Consider the following 19,121-nt stretch of genomic DNA (forward strand, 5'->3'; position numbering starts at 1 on the left):
AGACAGAGTGGGAAGTAATTGCATGTCATACAAATACGGTTAAACCCACAGTTGAGAATGTATACATGCACCCACATGCACACACACACACACACACACATATAAAATTTATTTTTGAGGTTGCTAATGAAGAGTGAATAAACAATTGCTTAAATAGGAGATGAATTTGGTGCCAGATAATGTAATAAATTCACCCCAAATCTATTTTTTCCTTATCAGAAATGTGCCACTAATTTTCACAGGTACTTAAACTGAATCTGTCTCTAAAGTATTTGCTCAGATCTTGAGTTAGAACTACATCTGAGCCGTCATCCTAGGCAAAGGCACACTGATCTAGTTTTTATATGATTTCAGTACGAAACCCAGAGTTTTGCTCAGTAACTCCCTTCAGCATTTAATGAGAGAGTCTTCTTTATGGAACAAACCCCAAAAGCTGAGCTTAGATCATGAAAAATAAAAAACCAAGAATAATCAAGAAGGCTTAATTTAATATTACTCTAATAAGTGAGCACAACTGAACACAAGTGACACAGAAGGAAGTCAACTGGTAAACTTTCCTAGAAAGAAGATACTCAGGAAATTTCAATTTGAGCAGAGCAAATAACTGCCCTATAATAGCTTATTGAAGATGAATAATTAAGAATATCTATTAAATATGCATGTTGAATTGAAAACATGTTGAGTTTAGCAAATAGTTCCTTATATAGTAAGTAGAAAGTACTTACTTGCATTTCAATTCCAGAGGCATATTTGTAGTACATAGCAGAAGATAAATTTAAAAGGTCATTTGTAAATCTTTCATTAATTTTGAAAGTGCCCCAGAGCTCTATGGGAAATAAAAATAAGTTTATAGATACAATAAATTCCTAACTTAATTTTATTAGTAGCATAAAATTATAGAAGTACAATTTGGAGTCAATCTATTCAACAGTAGCATTTTAATTTTTTTCATAATAAATGTTCACCTAAAATAATATAGGAAGCATGCATAAAACCTGAGTTTTTATTTTATTTTTTTTATTTTATTTTTTTTATTTCAGCTCTTCGTGGGGGTACAAAAGCTCAGGCTATATACATTGTCCGTGTCCCGCCCATCCCCCTGAGTCAGAGCCTCAGGTAATTGTGGATTTGGGACAGTAATGAGAAAGTACTGGTAAACGAGACAATCTTACGAGCAGGTGCCAACTCACACGTGCATAAAGAAAGCTGTCACTGAACACTGAAATGTATCCCCATCTAGGCCACGGGCTTAAAAAAATTTTTGAAAACCACACCACCACTACTTGCTAACGTGCACTTGCTTACCCACTGCTGGTGCTTCTCTGCACTGAGAGAGGTCTCCGTGTGGAAAAATCCTGTTTATCCTTCATTCAGGACCTAATCACCTCTTCTGCAAACCTTTCCCTAATCCCCAGATGCAGTCTTTCCCTCCTCTGAATTCCTGCAGTAGTTTATCTGTACCTCCTTCACAGCATCCAGTACCTAAACATCTGCGTGTACCTGTCTCATCTATGCCTGTCCTCACAATACCGTGGGAAGGCTCTCGTGAGCACAATCCCTGTCGGATCCGTCTTTGTATCTGGTCTCAGACCAGACCATCTTTCAAAAGCTAAGCTTTCTTCAACATTTGTTGAAGAAATTATCTTCTTTTCTTTCTTACATTACAGCCTGGTCTTCCCAACCAGCCTGCTAATTCATAGCTAGCAAGAGAAATGCTTCTTTGTATCCTAGAATTTGTCCCAGCACGGGGTGTAAAGATGGTGCTTAATAAACATGTGTTGTCATAACCTGAATTGCTGTGGTCCCGGGACGGGGAGCCAGGGATGTCCACTTAAGCTGGGCTATTTCGGTCAGGTTCCTCCCTCACTCTTTGCTCAGCTCCACCAAAATCTGAAGTTTCAACATAACCAGAGGAGTCTTTGGGGAACCTTTTTGAAGTTCTTCATGACCTGGAGTCCGTGTTATCTGACTCACCTCATCATTCACTGAACATAAGCCCAAGTCCACAGTAGCCCCTCAGCTCTCACTGGTTTCCTAAGCTGGACTTTAGCTTGTGTTTTGTTTCAGTAATGCGTTCAGTACACGCTGGCGCATTGGCACTTCGGAGCATTTCTTTCACTATAATCACTAGGTGTTCCTCCCTGCAGTCACATCTCTAGGTTTCCCTTTGCTCAGAATTGATGTTGACAAAAGACGTGAAAAGAGGGTAAGAAGAAAACCGTTGCTTACTCAAGCAGTTTCCCTGATTGGGATTTTAGTGAATCTCCCCAAATCGCAATAGAGTTACGTAATTGCAGAACCGAGCTGGAAGTACCTAAAGGCTTAAATGACATCCAAATGTCAACTTGTATGTCTGTATCTTCTGCACTGTGAAGCCCACTGTGTCCAGCCAAGCCTAGCAGGCTGTGTCCTCACTGTCCTTCAATCACCCCGTAGACATTAGCTCTCCTCAGCAAGGCAAAGAGCTAGAGTCCCCTCTCTGTTGCACACTGGGGTGGGAGAAGCCCCAGCCCAGAGCATTCTTACGTGCTTACTTGTTCTCTCGCAGAAATTGACACTCTGGCTGAGGTTGCTGAGATGACATTCACAACTTGAGTGTGATCCAGCCGTGTGAAGGTAGCAGTTCCGGGGGTCGAGACAGGAGGAGGGGAACCAGGTGTAGCCGTCTTCACAGGCACACTGCAGGACTCCATTCAGGCTGCTGCAGTCTGCACAAAAAGCAGGAATTGGTTTCATGGAGTCTGGTTTTAATAACTGACTATTGCTGAGTTCTGATCCTTGGCTCTGACATGGAATCTGAACCAAGTATTTCTCACCAAAAGCCAGAAGGATAAAACCAGGATGGCAATATATTTAAGCTAAAGAAATGCCCATCTCAATAGAGTCTAAGGTTGGTATCAGAAACTTAATGAACATAAAACTAAAATGGCTGGGGTTGGCATCCAAAAGAAGGCTGAATGCCCCATAGATACCTGCTGCAATGGAGAAGAGAAGTAGAAGAGGGTATTGGTAATGTGGGAGTTATTTAAAGGATTCTAGAAGGTGTTTGACCATTCTCTTAGTGGAGGCTCCCTTCCACCCACCTGCCACCACGCCCAGGTAGGTTCTATCAGTGAGATGGCAAAGGCAAAGAGACATTTTTGGGGGAGTGATGAAAAAGTTCCACACGCCAGCAATCCAGTATGCTCATTCCCTTCTACCACTCCTGAAATTCCCACCAAAGTCATTCCTTTTTAATAGGCAAAAAAATGAGGCACAGTCACCAAACACCTTTGTGGAAATGCATATGGTGGGGTGTGCAGGGAGTGGTTCTCAAGCTTTCCTGTGCATCAGAGTCAGCTGGAGGGTCTCACCCCAGAGTTTCCAACTCACTAAGTCTAGGATAGGCTGAGAATTTGCATGTCTATGAAGTTCCCTGATGCTGCTGCTGGTCACCACACTTTGAGAGTCCCTGCTGTAGTCAAATAATTTAATTTCTCTTCACTCCATCTTTGTGCTTGTGAGTGTTACTTGACAAACATTTCTTGCCCTCTTCCAGGCACATGGCATTGCATATCCTGGCCCCTCCTGAATCAGTTGGGGCCACAGAACCAGCTCTGGCCAATAAGTTGTGGCAGAATTAGTGTGTGTCACTTCTGAGTTAGAGAATTTACAACTGCCATGTGAAACTCTCCAGTGTTTCATTTTTTGGCTCAGGATGGGTACAGTTGAGACAGGGTCCGATTCACCAGCCTGGGTACCCAAGTGACAACAGACACAGTGCCTCTGCCAACCTGCGACGGACTTGCAGAAGAAATGAAACCTCTACCCTCTCACGCTACGGAGACTGTGGGATGATCGTCTCCACAGCGTAACCTCACCTGCCCTGACTGATGCGCCCACCTTCCCCGTTCACATTTCCTGCCACCAGACAGCTGACTTACATGTGGTGGCCTTTGCCCTGATAACCTTCGTGGGCCCATGTAACCATGGTGATGGAGGCTTCAAGAGCTTCAGAAAATTCTTCAAGTCTCTTTTCTCCTCGGAATTTCTATAGGTCACCTGAAGCAGCAGCTCATATTCCTGGACTGGGGCTGAAGAGAGAAAGAGAGTCAGAAGCCACCTGGCTGTGGCTGGGGGACACTGTGAGGAAGTTACTGGGGGACAGTCAACAGATTCAGCCTGCAGGGCATGCACTGTCCCCTGCTGCTCTCGCCTGAGTTCTGCTCAGTCAGACACTCACTAGAAACTAACATCCAGCATGAACCCGGGCAGATGGTTCTCGTAGAGGTGAATATACATCTGTCCTCTCACTTCTGCCAGGCCAGCTGCTCCTGTGCTCTCTGTCCCCCCCCCCCACCACACACACACAATCACCCTCTTGATTTTGCACACATCCTCAGGGCACACCCAGCGTCAAGGTTAGGTGTCCAGACTGAGCGAAGGAGAGGCGAGGACATTCTAGTCACGCTTCCCTCCCTCCACCAGCCCTTGTGTCCTTGAAGCATCTCCAGTAGAAAACCCCCAACTTCACATTTCCCGAACAGCCCTTCCTCTGTAAAAAATGTCCCATTGATTAGCTATTTGGCATTTATATGAAATAGAAAAGCAAACCAAAACTAAGCCTGCACTCTTGGCTTTGTGCGCCCTCCCCTCCAGCCATGAACGGGTCTTGATTGGGAGAGATCAATCCCATGAGTCTTCTCCCACCCAAAGTTCATTTAAAATTCATTATGACATTCCTGGAGCTCAAGACCCTCCAAAGCTTACCTATGGAGGACCCAACCTCTCACGCTGGAGCGCCTCAGCCCCCTCTCACTCTCCCATCTGCCTGCAGGCTGGAGCCCCTGTGCCAGGCTGTGGGTGTCCCTAAAGGTGGGAGCTGAGGCAATTCCCACTCCTACTGCCCAGGCAGGTGAGGAGTGGGGAGCAGGGAACAGACTGGCCCTGCTCACACTGTCAGGAGTTAATGGCACGAGTTCTGGAGCCAGATTGACTGGGTTTGAGTCCTGGCTCCTGCCCCTAGCTCTGTTTCACTATCTGTAAAATAAAGACAGCTACTGTCCCTAACTCAGAGCATCCGTATGAGGAGTTAATGCATCTGATGTATTTAAAGAGTACCTGGCACCTAGTAATAGTCCAATAGATACTTGCTAGATTTTGTCACTTTTACTCTCAGGAAAAACGCATTCATGGCATTGCAAGTTGAAATTTTGATTTTGTTTTCTCAGCTGCAGCCTAGCACGGGGTAGGTGCTATGGTATTAATGCTAATAGCACATTATCATAGGGCAGATTTATTGCATGGTAGAAAAGCTTTTGTGGATGCAGGAACCAAACAATCATCTGTATGCATCACTGATTCTGTGTGGAAATACATTCAGCACTGGAAACATCAGACCCCCAAGTTAAATCTCAGAACACAACTCCTTTCTAGACTGAGGGCTGTGCCCATTAATTCCATTGTTAGGGTCAAGGCACAGACAAAAATGAAGTATATGGACAGGCTCTTGCCATGTACAGGGCAAGATACTATCCTTTATTATATTATTTAGTCGTCACAGGTATCTTGCTCTGAGGAATTACTATTATTCTCATATAGATTTGGGCATTTCATAATGTGCCTAAGGTCATACAGTCAGTCAGAGGCACGTCTGTGGTTTGATGCTGGCCTCTGGCACCAAAGCCCACTCTACCATTCCACCTAACAGAGTCTCACCTAGATGCTTTGTCTTATTCACAATGAGTTCTCTTTTTGTTTTGATGCCATCATTTCTCTGTCAAAAAGAAAAAAAAAAACAGTTATGGTGAGGCTTTGGACAGTTGTACTTTATAAGATCTTGTTTGGTTTCCCAGATGAATTAAAATCATGGCTCTAAAATCCAAGCCAGGGATGGTGGAGAGGTGGCCAGCAGAGGCTTCGCTGAAGCGAATTTTGAGCAAAAACCTGAAAGAGGTGAGAAAGTGATGATCCCTGGAGGAACAGCTTTCCAGGCAGAGGACAAGGCCCCCGGGTAAGAGTGTGCCGGGCACGTGCAGGCAGAGTGGGGACACCAGAGCATCTGCGAGGGGTCAGGCAGAGGAGAGGGGGTCAGAGAGTTCCTGGGGAGGCAGGCCGTGTAGACCACAACAGGCCATAGAGAGGGTTTTACCCTTTACATGAGTGAGATCGGAAACCACTGGATAGTTCTGAACAGAGGAAAGTCGTGCTCTAATTGACCTTCTAAAGGCTCAGTCCTGAAGCCGTGTTGAGAAGAGACAAGCTCAGAGGCAATGACAGAGCATTTCAGGGGTTGTTGAAATAATACAGGTGAGAGATGATCAAGGTGGATATCAAAGTAGCAGCCATGGAGGTAGTAAGAAGCTTTTGAATTCTAGATATATTTTAAAGATGAAGCTAAAAAAAATAATGCCAATGGTTTAGATATGAAATGTGGGAATAGTCAAGCATAGCACTAAGTTTTTTTGCCTTAGGAGCTGGTGAGATGATGGTACCACTTGCTGAGACAGGAAAGGAGTACGTTTGGTGAGAAAAAGTCATGAGTTTGATTTTGGACGTACAAAGTTGAGGGTGCCAGAGAGAACAGGTTGGCAGTGGACACCTGAGTGTGGGATTCAGTGAAGAGGTCTGACATGGAGATATACATTTGGGGTCATCAGCATGTAAAGAACATTAAAACCATGATTCTGAATGAAAGCATCAAGAAAGTGGGTACCAATGGGAAGACAGGGTCCAGGGAAGGCTCACATCAATCCATGATTTTTCTGCATCTAAGAGGCCATAGTAGAGACTGTGCTGAGCTAGAAAAGATCTCCAAGGTGGTTTAACTGAAGATCCTCCTCCTTTTGCAGTTTGGTCATCTAAGTTCTAAAGAGATGAAATGACTCACTTATCCAAGGCCACACTGTGAAAGAATGTGGGTAATGGTGACACAACTACTCAGGACTTCTGATTCCAAGGCCATTAAATTATGCAGTTGCAGTCACCTAGAGAGTGACAGATTGTAAAAGCCAGAAGGAGAGAGAAGAGGAGGTTGAGAAGAAAAACAGGACATATGCCAACTCACCCCCAGGATGGCACGGTGGCCCCCAGTGACCGCGAAGAAGGAGATGAAACACAGCAGTCCAACTCTCATCTTCCCAGGACTGGACAGGGACAGCCAGGTGCATAGTCTGCGGTGGCTAGACAAGCAGTGTACCAAAGAAAATTGAGGCCCCAAAACAAGCAATTCAAGCCAAAATTGAAAAATGCACGCAGTGGTAGGGCCTAACTGAGCTGATTCAAACCTCTGAGTGTTTGATTATTTTTACAGTTCACGGAGCCTGTGATACCATGAATTTTGCTCCCATTGCAGAAGTAGTAAATTTCCATCTTTACAAACTAACTAGAAAATTGCTCTAAAGTTGTCTTAAAATTGCTAAACTGTCTAAAGTTGCTCTAAAATTTGGCTAAACACAGGCTCTTTTAAAATCGTGACTTGCTTAACATTGCAACTAGGTGCATTTAACATCAGTCTTTTATATTTACTGAGGTTTCCTTTTCATCTCAGGAAAGACAAGCATCAGTATAACCAAGGACCCTTAGAACCATTAATACCAGGATAGAATTCGAGTGTTTAAGCATGAAAATAATAATGAATCAATCCAGCAAATTGCCTTCTTTATAGTTGATACAATTAGCAACAAATTGTCCTTAAGTTTATGGTTATTTCAAATAATTTGGACAAAACTCAGTGCATAGAAATGGTCATAAGATTAATCATTTATACTCAAGTGATCTGATGTCAAAGAAAAATCATAATATGTTAAAATTGCTCTGTTCAATACAGTAGCCACTAGCCACACGTGGCTATCTAAATTTTCATTTGAATTAAAATTTAATTAAATTTAAAATTCAGCTCCTCAGTCACACTAGCTGCATTTCTAGTGCTCAGTAGCCACATGCCGCTAGTGGCTACCACGTTGGGTAGCACAACGCAGAACACTTACATGCTAGAAGTTTTATTCCACAGCATTGATCGGACTTAAAGGATCACTTGCCTATGGCTTCTCAACCTTTCTTTTACATCAACACAAGAAAAGATGAAAAATTACGATTCCCAAACTCAAAAGTCCGCCATTGGAACAAGCGTCCTTGACTAACGGGACAGAGAACACGGCGTTGGGCCTTCCCTCCAGCCCTTACCTTGCTTCCTGCGGGTGCTGCCAACCTCATAGCAACGCTGCCATCCCCCCAGCGCTGCCTGGCGTTCTGCCTGCAGATCTAGGGAGGAGAGAGGGCATTAGAGACAGTACATGCATGACCACAGACATGGCCTGTGTTTCAGCAGAGACCTTTTCTAGGGCTTTCCAGACAAGCATGAAAAATAGGCACTGTGACACATATGACTTTTGAATTTACCTTCTCCTCTTGGGTGGATGCTGCTCTCGCATCCTACCTTCCTGTTCGCCAAAGACGACTCTTAACTCTATCATTTTAAGCTTCTTTAGGCAGCAGCCTGGGCTCTGGATCATTCTTCGAGGTCTTCCTTCCCAAAGCTTATCTGCTCTGAGTCCTAGTCCCTCTGGCCTGTGCTTTCTGCTTTCCAAAAGTGATGGATATTTGTCTCTAGAGAAATGTTTTGCAAACTTTTTTAATGAGGTCTAATATTAAATAGAAAGAAATATATGTTATATAACATGAATATGTGTGTACATATATACATTTATTGTATGTATATATGTGTGTGCATACATGCGCACATATATATATAATAACTGAACTATTTCATGAAACAGAACTTAATTCTTGCCTGAGATGTGTCCTTGGCTGTTTTCTACTTGTTTTTATATTATTTCATTTGTATTAGTAAATTGTCACATCCTCCTAAATTGATTTTATAATACCCTCATGAAGCACAGCCACATTGCAGAGGGAGCTTGTACTTTTTCCAGCACTCTTTCAATTTGCTTTCCCACTTCCAGGGAAGATTTTTTAAAACTGAATTCCTGGGAACTGTTAAGGCCATAGTGTATAGTGCTGGGACTTTCAAATAGCATAACAGTCTTGGTGCCCATGAGTGTGATCTGTTCTCTTTGTGCCAGAGCCTGCTTCCAAATGGGAGGCTTGGTCCTCATATGGCACTCTCTCCTCTCTCTGTCTCTGTGTCTCTGTCTCTGTCACACACACACACACACCCTCTCTAACTCTGAAAAGTCTCCTTTCTTCCATGTGTAGTCCAGGCCTGAGGCTGCAAACCCAGCTCAAGACGGCCTGGTGACAGCTCTGGGCCTCGTTGGGAAGCCCTCTCTCACAGTCTCCGCCTCTTTATTCCCACTTCCTCCCACACTGGAGGTGGCATCTGGGCTGCCTCCTTGAACTTGATAGGAATAGTAAACTCTAACTTACAGTCACAGTTTCAGACCAGTGGTCAGAAATCGCAGGTCTGTAAGCTAATCATGAGTAGATAGACTATAAAGAAAGGCGGAGGGAGGAGGACAGAGGAGGAGGAAGAAGAGAAGGAAAAAAGAAAACATTTAGGAGATCATTAGAAAATACAGGTGTCCCTATCTCACCTTGAACTTAGGAAATCTTAGAAAAGTCAGACATAGCCATGTGTATTTTGAAAGCTGCACAAGCAATGCTCACATTCAGGCAGGTGTGAGAGCTGTTACTCTAGACTGTTTCTAGATAGGAAAAAAAGATTTCTGCACCTAGCTTAGTTCTGTGATAGGAGTTCTTCTTTGGGTTTTGAAACCAATACTCGAACTAATCAGAATTTTTTCTTTGCTTCCTTGATATGTACAGCTTTCTCTGGGGTAGGGTTGAAAGATTTAGCAAATAAAAATACAAGAATGCCAAACATATTTGAATTTCAAATAAACAATGAATAATTTTTTAGTATAAGTATACCCCAGGCAATATTTGGGACATTATTTGTTGTCCAAAATTATTTGTTGTTTATCTGAAATTCAAGTGTAACTGGAGATCCTATGTCTGACAACCAGCCAAAGGGTGGGAAAATGGTATCTCAAGGCATGTAAGACAAAACAAGTTCTGTAGCTAGTCTGCCAGGGTTCAGGTTCCAGATTTGGCAATTTATCAGTTGGATGCCCTTTGGCATTTTCTAAGGCTTTCTATACTTTAATTTACTCATCTGTAAGATGGGGAAAAATGGTATCCAATTCATAGGTTTGTAGGAGAACCGGATGAGTTATTACAAATGAAGTACCCAAAGCAGTACCTAGTATTTCAATATTACCACCTGTTTTTATAGTTACTTGTTGGATTATGTCAGAATTTGACTTCAATTCCGAGTCAAGTTAACTTATCCAAAAATGGCGCTCCTGGGTGGATGGCCACCACTGTGTAAATGGAGGGGTCCCAGCCTCGAGGAAATAAAAGTACATTTTTCCAGTAATTGCACTATCCGACTCAAAGGAGGGTCCTCAGCATTAAGGATGTCGGGAAATACTTGGTGTATGTGTATAGGGTAATCATAAATCCCACTGCACTTTGCCTTTAGTAAACATAAACCCACAGTATTTTTGTCACTTCCCTTTCAAGCCGGAATGGTCCTGCTTGTTAAAAAATTCTCAGAATCCTTGTGTCCTAGCCACAGACGAGGAGCTGTTGTTGTCATTAGAGCTTGGCCTGTTTGCATCACACCTTGCAGCTGGAGGTCAGGGATGCCTGCCCGACAGCCGTGTTGGCACCGGCTCCGTGGGAAGGCTTGGCAGTTTGGGGCCCCTCCTCCTCACTTCCTTGAATTCATTCAAGTGGATTCACTGCTGATAATCCCTGCCCTTCAGTGTACAGGGAACAATCATTAGAACTTGCTGTTGTGCCTCTGGAGACAGCGGGCCGTCGTCTCCCTGTTTTTGCAGTTTTATATTTATGGACTCCAGTCATCATTTATTTATGTCAACAGGTGTCTCCTTATCAACAGTGGTGCTTAGCTGCAACTGCTCACACCTACACTTTGCAGTGTTTTTAGCAACGAACTAATCTTAGGCACAGTTGAACTCTGGGCTGCTTTTCGGGAATCAATATTAATGGGATTATGTTTCTTTCTCTAAAACTAGAATTCCCAGTGAAGTTGTCTGCCTCCTCTGTGTTTTGGACTCACATACGCACATGTGTGCATGCACATTAATGGAAGGCTAGGTCTCCTCATGGGATCTGAAGGAAACCATGACTTCAGCAGAATTAGGCAGGGGACCTGCAAAATCTTGTTTTTATTTTGCCTCTCATTTTATAAGTTTTTGGTAACATTTTCCTTAGGATTTGGCTTTGTGTAGGAATCCTTGGGCCATTTGCCTTTAAGAAAAGTTTCTTTGTGTTTCTTTAAGGAGGCAGATATAATAGATAAGGCAGTTCAGAAACGCAACTAGGTGAGGAGACAGAAGAGATAACTAATTCCATATTTGGAAAAAATGTTCTGAGGTTTAATAAATTTCATGAGCTAGACAAACTTCTTCTTGGAGGACAATAATTTAAAGTTATTTACAGTCTCAGTGAATGTCTATATATGTGTGTGCACAGTAAAATTTTAAACACCTATTTTATACTTCAACATGTTTTTAAAACACAGTAGGGAGAGACCTGGATGAATTAGACTAACCTCAAGTTTGTCCCTTATCTGTAAAGACTCATGAAAGTTAAAACTCTTTGAATTCAGTTTTCTCCCCTACAGAATAAGAGGGAAAATAAAGTGGGTGAGCTTAGATCTATTCACATTCAGATTTTATTTTTATATGCTCGTTTTCCCACTTTCTGTTTATTCATTATTTATTTAATTGTTCTTTCATTAGTGTCTGCCAGTCACCAAATCAGGCTTCGAAAGAATAAAAATGTTTACTCATCTTCATTCTTTTTGTTCTCCTCAGACTGGTTATTAAATTGTTGAACATCTTTTGCAATGGGCTACTAAGAATTTAACCCTTGGGTCAAGAACACAGGCGTCATTTTTAAGCATTCTAGAATGATAAGTCTGAAAGGGACAAAAAGAGTTACTTAGCCCAGTTACCTCTACACCTGGGACACTTTGCCAATCTGCTAACTTTCATTTGCTCAACTACTGTATGTTGAGGGCCTCCGATTTCCCAGACAGTGTGCCAAGTCCTGGCGGTCGACAGTAGAGTCACGCATCATCACTGCGCACATTAAGAGGAACTCCCAAAGCCATGATCCGGACCCACTTTTGCCAACAACTGCTGGGTTGGTGGGAGTCTCTGTGCCAGGATCCTCGTTTAAACCCTCCTCTGACTCATTGACTGGACATGCCTCCAGAGTCCAGTTTGTGACTGTACCTCCTAGTCCGATTCTTTTCCAACCCAAAATTGAGATGTGATTTTTACATGTCTGTGTGTTCTGCCGTTCATTAGAATTTCAGCTCAAGAGCATCTCTCCTGTTCCTGGTGCTGTCAGCCTAGCACAGCCGTCTGCTCCTTCCTAACAAGAATTCAGTTTTTCTATTTAGTCTGCACTTTGTATCTTAGCAGAGCTTCATCCGGGATGATTTGTTGTTCTTAGCTCATCGCCCAGTACGTCTTCTGGCATCCTAGTAGAGTTCACTTCCCACAGAACAGCCCAGCGCAGTTCAGCTGTACAAGGCCTGGCTCCAAGTGGGTTGGCTCTATTCCAACCCCTTGTAACTGAAGATTTTCTCCAGTCACTCGTGGTTCGGGATGGCGGGAGTTACCACCAAACCCTTAAAGGATTATTAACGGCATTCCAGCGTAGGTGCCAAGAAGGTTCCTTCTTCCAGCCAAGGCTTCAGCTTAGAAACAGGGACCCAGCCTTCCTGGAATTCCCGAGCTGATCTTGGCTTAATTAGAGCAGATAAAGCACAGAGAACCTGAGTTCCCTCTTGGATTGTTTGCTTTCAAGAAAAGTACCTGAACAGCACTCCAGAGAGGTGACAGTTGCCTAATAAGAAGAAATAAGAATAATTCTTTCTAATTTACAAAATGCTATTTTACTTACTGATTTGATGACTTTGACAATCTTGTTAATTAAGGGAGAATTATTTCCCTTTCACACTTGCAGAAAATGAAAAGGGTAAAGCTAAGTTCTAAATAAAAAGAATGTGTCGACTATTTTCCTAAATTTCTCTCCCAAAGAATCTAGTATTTCCCTTGGACTATGAGCCGGTGTTTTGTTACTTGGTGCATGATTTTAATGAAGTCATGATTGTTAATTTGATCTCCATCTGAGTCTCTTACAAAGAAGCTCGTTTTGTGAAGAAAAAAGAAGAATATATGTTTTGAAGTTGTCTTCCTAACAAATGTGAGTGTCTTCAGTGTCTAAGGAAACTCTGATGTCCGAGCATGAAAACACAAACCATCAAGCCTGCTGGAAAAATCCCACAGAACAGGCTGTCTGGGACCTTTACCTATGAATGGTCAGATTAAAAATGTCACAAACTCTACTTGGGTGACCTATTTTTAAACAAGGATAAAACAAATATCTGACTCTCTTTCAATGCTCATATTAATAAATCTTCATTGTTTCAAATGTACCAGAAACCATTAACTCTTTACATTGCCTTATACATATTAAAAGTAATTTCATCATAATTTTCTAAAGAGTAAAAGCAAGCTCTCAATCATATTTCCCAAATGATTCTTCTATAAATAGAACCAGTTGACTGACATTCCACTTAGTCTGAAAATATCATGTCGGTCCATACGCACAAACCTTCACACTGCACAGAATGAAGAGCAAACTCGTGATCATGGCACTTTGGACTGCCACAATCTGTCCTCAAGCTTCACTCCTATTAAGCTTCCTCTCATGCATCCTATTCCAGGGAAAGCAGGGTTTTTCTAGGTTAAAAGTGCTGCTTCAAAACATTTATATATTTTGAGTTTTGTTTTTTTTTTCCCCAAGACAGAGTCTCACTCTGTTGCCTGGGCTAGAGTGCCGTGGTGTCAGCATAGGTCACAGCAACCTCAAACTCCTGGGCTCAAGTGTCTTCCTGCCTCAGCCTCCCGAGGAGCTGGGACTACAGGCATGTGCGACCACACCTGGTTTATTTTTTCTAATTTGTTTAGTTGCCTGGCTAATTTTTCCTATTTTTAGTAGGGATGGGGTCTTGCTCTTGCTCAGGCTGGCCTCAAACTCAAGTGATCCTCCTGCCTCAGCCTCCCAGAGTACTAGGATTACAGGCATGAGCCACCACACCTGGCCTATATTTTGAGTTTTGATAGACACGATCACCTTGGCCTCCTAATTTGTACCTGTACTCCCTGGTAAGGTGCAGAAATGCCTCTTTCATCACACTAGCCCCAATATCTTTTTAATGTTGCCAAACTGACAGGTAAAATGTTTATGTTGTTGTTTTAATTTTCATGTGTTTGATTATTAGAGTAAGCATTTTTCAGATATTTGTTGGCCATTTGTATTTTTTTTCTGGTTTGACATTTAAGTCATTGTTCTAAGTTTTTCTACTGGGATATACTTCTTTTTTTAAGAACTGCTTTTTAGGAGCTCTTTATAGAACATGAATATTAGCTCTCTGTCACTTGTGATATCAGTGTTTGCTCATAGTTTTTTGTTTCATCTTTTACCCTTTTACATTGTTTTCTTTTGTACAAAAGATTAAAATGCTCATGAAATCACATCTGTCAGTCTTTTCCATTACAAATTTTAAACCTGAGGTCATGCTAAAAAATTTTTTTTCTGTAAAAAGATTGTAAAAATATTCTCCTATATTTTCTTCTAACACTTCTTTAGTTTTTCAAATTATTTTTAATACCTTTAAATCTTCTGTTCTTCTGGAGTTAATTTAAGTTTGGGGATTTACTTTCATTTCCTCCAAATGAATAGCCAATTGTGCCAACTACATTTCTTGACTAAATCATTTTTTATCAAGACCACTTTGATAATTCTTTATCAAATTTAAAGCCTACCTTTTCATATGATAATATTCTGACTTAAATATATTTTTTAAATTCTACAGCTATCTGTGTTTTTTCTTTTACTAGTTACCTGCTTAATTGATATCTTGGTCAACAACATAGAAGAGCATTATATGTCAAAGAAATGTACCATTAAGTGCCTTATCAGAAATAATTAGCCAGTCTCTCTAAGAGATTGAGCATAGGGAAGTCTCCAAGCAGAGTCAGGCTGAAGTGCAAACAGAAACATAAAAGGTTTTCCTGGAAAATACAGTCTGCTTCATACAAACCCTCTTTACCCAAAACTTTGCAGGTGTGAATCTGTTCAATTATGAGAAGCTGTCTTAACACCACAAATTTACAGTAAATACCTGCTTATCCATAAACAATAAAGGAACGCTTATGATCAGGCTTTAAAATGTTATCTTATGAGAAAGAAGCAAATGATAGGACATTTTTAAAAGACTTTACATAAAACAAAACAAAACAAAAAAGTGGAGTTTCTAAGATTTGAAGAAACTCTAGAGATTAAAAAAAATGACATTTGCATTGGGGACCCAGAGATACCATGAGGACCTTATAAGCCTCATCAATACTTAACTGTATTTTGCAGTTTTAGGACTGCATACTTAATTGTTGTTCACCTTTTTGCATTTTATTTATCCAACTGACCATATGTGGGAAATTTATTATATCTGTAACTATGAAGTACTAGGGCATTTTCCACTTCTACTGTTAATCACTGTAGATTTTCATTCTCAGCCAAAGCCCAGGTTTCCATCAGCCATTGAAAAGGAGGAGGCTGTGTGAGATTACCTGTGGTTTACTGGGGAGGGGGCGTGATAAGGGGGCCTCCCCTCCCTGCTGGTTTTGTGTGCTACACTGTGAATTTAGCAAGGCTTGAACCCGTTGTGCATGGAAGACAGTATGTTTCAGGCCATGATGCTACAGACCTTTAGCACTACCCCTCTAGGTTTCTATTTGCATAGCTATTGAGATGGTATATCTATCTGGTCAAGGACTGTGTAGATCTTGACATCATGTGAGTACTTCTCTGCTAAATCGAACACAACCTAGGACAAATCTCAAGACATATGTATTTGGGAACAGTGTTTCCCCTTATCTATAGCTACGTATGTTCCCTGTATCCAACAACAATTCACATCAGCTTGTGGTTGTGCCTGAAATGAGAGTGTTTGCAAGTTGAGCTTGTAAGACTTAACTTGCATACACTCCTATTTTCAATCTTAATGCTTATTGCTACCATTATACAAACCAAATGACAAGGGTAAGGAAAGCTAAATAATTTGCTCAAGATTACACTACTTGTCAGTGGTAAGTAATTATGTGGCCATTATTGTAAAAATGTTTTTAATTTTGGTTATGGTTGGATAATGAGTGGTATATTTTTTCATGGGAAAAAATATAACAAAAGGCCTGTGCTAAATCCTGATAAATTACAGAGTGTACTTTTATCTATTTTCGTTATTCCTAGCTCAATAGATATCACCATAAAAAAGTCAAGGTCATCATTTCTCCATGGCTATTCCACCTTGACCTTCTTTCTATACCTCCTTCAGCATCTTTTCATCATTTAGTCTCTGGTACTGGTTATTACATAGGCTATCATTACATAAATGGATTTTTCATGAAAAAGAAGAGAAAAGAAAAATTATAAATTTTCAAGACCTGCCAGTGAGAAAATATAGTATGTTAGTTATATTTATTTGGAGAAGTAGGAGAAATGGTTATGAGGGAAAATTTGGGGAGTGTTTGGAGTACAGGAAACGAATTAAATTGAGAAGTACTTCCTGGGAGTATACTGATTCAGGCAAAGCTTAAACTAATTCATCCTAAAGTGAAAATAAACTTCATTCTCTCAAGCATAGTGTTATTTTAAGAGATCGCTATGGCTAACATATTACTAATTAATGGAAGCCATACAATTTACATTTTTAACAAATAACCTTGGTGGAGCTTTTTTTATTCCACCAAGAATATCTCCCAGGCACACCAGAAAAATAGGGGGTTCTGTGTTATCAGAGAGAGAGAGAGAGAGAACGAGAGAGAGAGAGAGAGAGAGAGAGGGACAGAGAGAAGAGTATGCTTTGAGTCAGAAAACCTGGAGTTTGAGACTCAGCAAATCACCTCGTGGTATAGTTAGCAAGAGCTGAACTCTGTTGTTTCTGCCCATTGCGTTTTCAACTCTTCTCCTTTAATTAACCTCCTTTAGGAAATGAGAGATGGAATTAAAATTTTCCCCATGGAGAAAAAGTAATCTCCGATTAACAGGTAGTCCTGGTGACCTTAATACACATTCTCAGGAATCCAGCCACAGCTATTGGGCTTACCTGGCGATGCCTCTCTTCACAGCGCAGCTTGAAGGAGCCCCTCCTTCAGTGCACCGTGGCTCGGTCACTGCTGACGCTGCTCAGAAAGGCAGTATTAATATCTGCACCACAGCAGCTCGAGGGCATGAACACAGGTCCACTGAGCCAGCAGCAGCTCCTGCCTTCGCAGGCAGAAAAACCCAGGACACACCCCCGTCAAGAAGGAAAAAAGAAATGCTTTTCTGCTGACTCTCCCTGCCCCTTAGAGTCAATATCAGGTTTGGTAAGAGGAAGGAGGTCAGAGCCCCAAGACTTACTGATCCTCCCAGCAGACATAGATGAGTGTCTGAAATCACAGAAGGGAAATGGGGGAAAAATGATCTAGGGGGATATGAAACACCCCTGTCCTAAATCAGTTTGCTACAGAGTGCCACTCCATTGAGCTCTTCTGTCCAGCCTCTGGACGCCCTGGGTCATAGCCCATAAAGCTGAAGGAATGCCACATTCATGTGTAATTCCAATAAGAGGAGGTGGGTCATTCCAGTGGGGTAGATTTTTATGTTTCCTTTCCAACTTCTTCACTCAAGGCTGAAGAATCAACTTGCTGCTTTCCCAGATAAAAGAGCTTCAGACTTCTGGGTGGGGTGGTGTGGAATGGGCTCTGGCAAAAGGTGGCAAGAGGGTGCATGCTGAGAGTGAATGCTTTTAGTATGCTCTTTGTCCTTAGACAACCTACAGCTAAACCTGATGAACCTCTTTAATAAAGATGTATTTCCTTTCAATTTGAAAACTACGAAGGATCAAGTTTCATTAGGTGTTATATCTTTAGGCTCATTGGCTCATAAATTACTTTTGGTCAAGGTAACCACAGATGCTAACCATGAGGTCTAAGTTAGCCAGATATCATTCTGTTATAGAATGATGAGGGGGACAATAATATGCCAATTCTCAGAAATGCCACCAAAAAGAATGTAAAAGGTGTTTCTGAATTCCATTGATTTAGTAATTTTCTTCTGCTTCCTTTAATCACTCCGTATTCTACAAACACCTGGAGGTGACTAAATGCAAATACACAAAATGAAATAATATTTGAGTAGAAATAATGAAACATGAATTATAAAGCTCTATATAAACTACATGAACTGTCAAAAGAGAAACTATGAAAACTAGAGGGTCAGTTAAGAAAAATAATCCAAATAATAATCTATGAGATTATTATGTTTTATAAATTTGAAACTTAACTCTAGGGACAGAACTTCCTAACAGTTAAAGAAAAGGGGAAGCTAAAAGGGTCAGGTATGTTGTTCTCATTATCAGAAAAGAGGAAGGACCCAGCTTCCCATAACGAATTGAATAATCTTTGGAGAAGTGAATTCTAATAGAAATATCTTTTTTTTTTTTAGAGTGAACAATATTCCCAATAACATTTGAGCCTAAAATTCATGTTGAAGACATTTGGTGCCACGCTGGCCTAAACCCCAGTGTGACCTCTTGTTCCCCACACCAGGTGGGCCACTTGATCCACATCATGACCAGGTCTGGATCTGGCCCAGTGGAAAAGCTGTCAAGCGAAAGGAGCCTACCTGACAATTGTTCAAGGCAACCCCCAGTTGTTCAAGGAATCAACCATTGTTCCTTTGTCCCCCACCAGCTTGGGTAGAATAAAGCCGATCTCAGAATTTTGTCGAGGTAATTCTATTTTCTGCAGAGATTTGTTTCAGAATCCATGTACCTAGAGACTAATTTTCCATTCAAAAGCTCATGGATATTTAGAAATATACACTCTCACTCAGCTGATCCAGTGCTTAACATTTTAGAATTAGAGATGCCACCTTTTCAGTTCAGTGTTGCCCTTTTCCTATAGTCTATGTTCAAATGCAACTGCTGTAGTAAGTCACTGACATCGTAGTAGGAACGTGTTTATCAAATG

General features: G+C 41.4%; 1 protein-coding gene across 3 annotated transcripts in view; it reads right to left on the reverse strand.

The window, feature by feature from the left end:
- The window catches only part of ADGRF1 (adhesion G protein-coupled receptor F1), a 35,044-nt gene extending 17,654 nt beyond the window's left edge, over nucleotides 1-17,390 (reverse strand). The window contains exons 1-7 of one of the 3 annotated variants that reach the window (XM_045543699.1): nucleotides 17,213-17,390; nucleotides 8,164-8,241; nucleotides 7,046-7,160; nucleotides 5,698-5,755; nucleotides 3,924-4,073; nucleotides 2,535-2,708; nucleotides 726-826 (exon numbers count right to left, since the gene is read on the reverse strand). In XM_045543699.1, the coding sequence (XP_045399655.1) occupies nucleotides 726-826; nucleotides 2,535-2,708; nucleotides 3,924-4,073; nucleotides 5,698-5,755; nucleotides 7,046-7,114 (552 nt within the window). In that variant the 5' untranslated portion in view covers nucleotides 7,115-7,160; nucleotides 8,164-8,241; nucleotides 17,213-17,390. Of the gene's footprint in view, nucleotides 1-725; nucleotides 827-2,534; nucleotides 2,709-3,923; nucleotides 4,074-5,697; nucleotides 5,756-7,045; nucleotides 7,161-8,163; nucleotides 8,242-8,379; nucleotides 8,438-17,212 lie in introns of those variants that run through there. The other 2 variants (XM_045543702.1, XM_045543701.1) reach the window with 2 other exon arrangements.
- Nucleotides 17,391-19,121: the final 1,731 nt, after the last annotated feature.

Source organism: Lemur catta, chromosome 2 (genome assembly GCF_020740605.2).
Source record: "Lemur catta isolate mLemCat1 chromosome 2, mLemCat1.pri, whole genome shotgun sequence".
NCBI lineage: Eukaryota > Metazoa > Chordata > Mammalia > Primates > Lemuridae > Lemur > Lemur catta.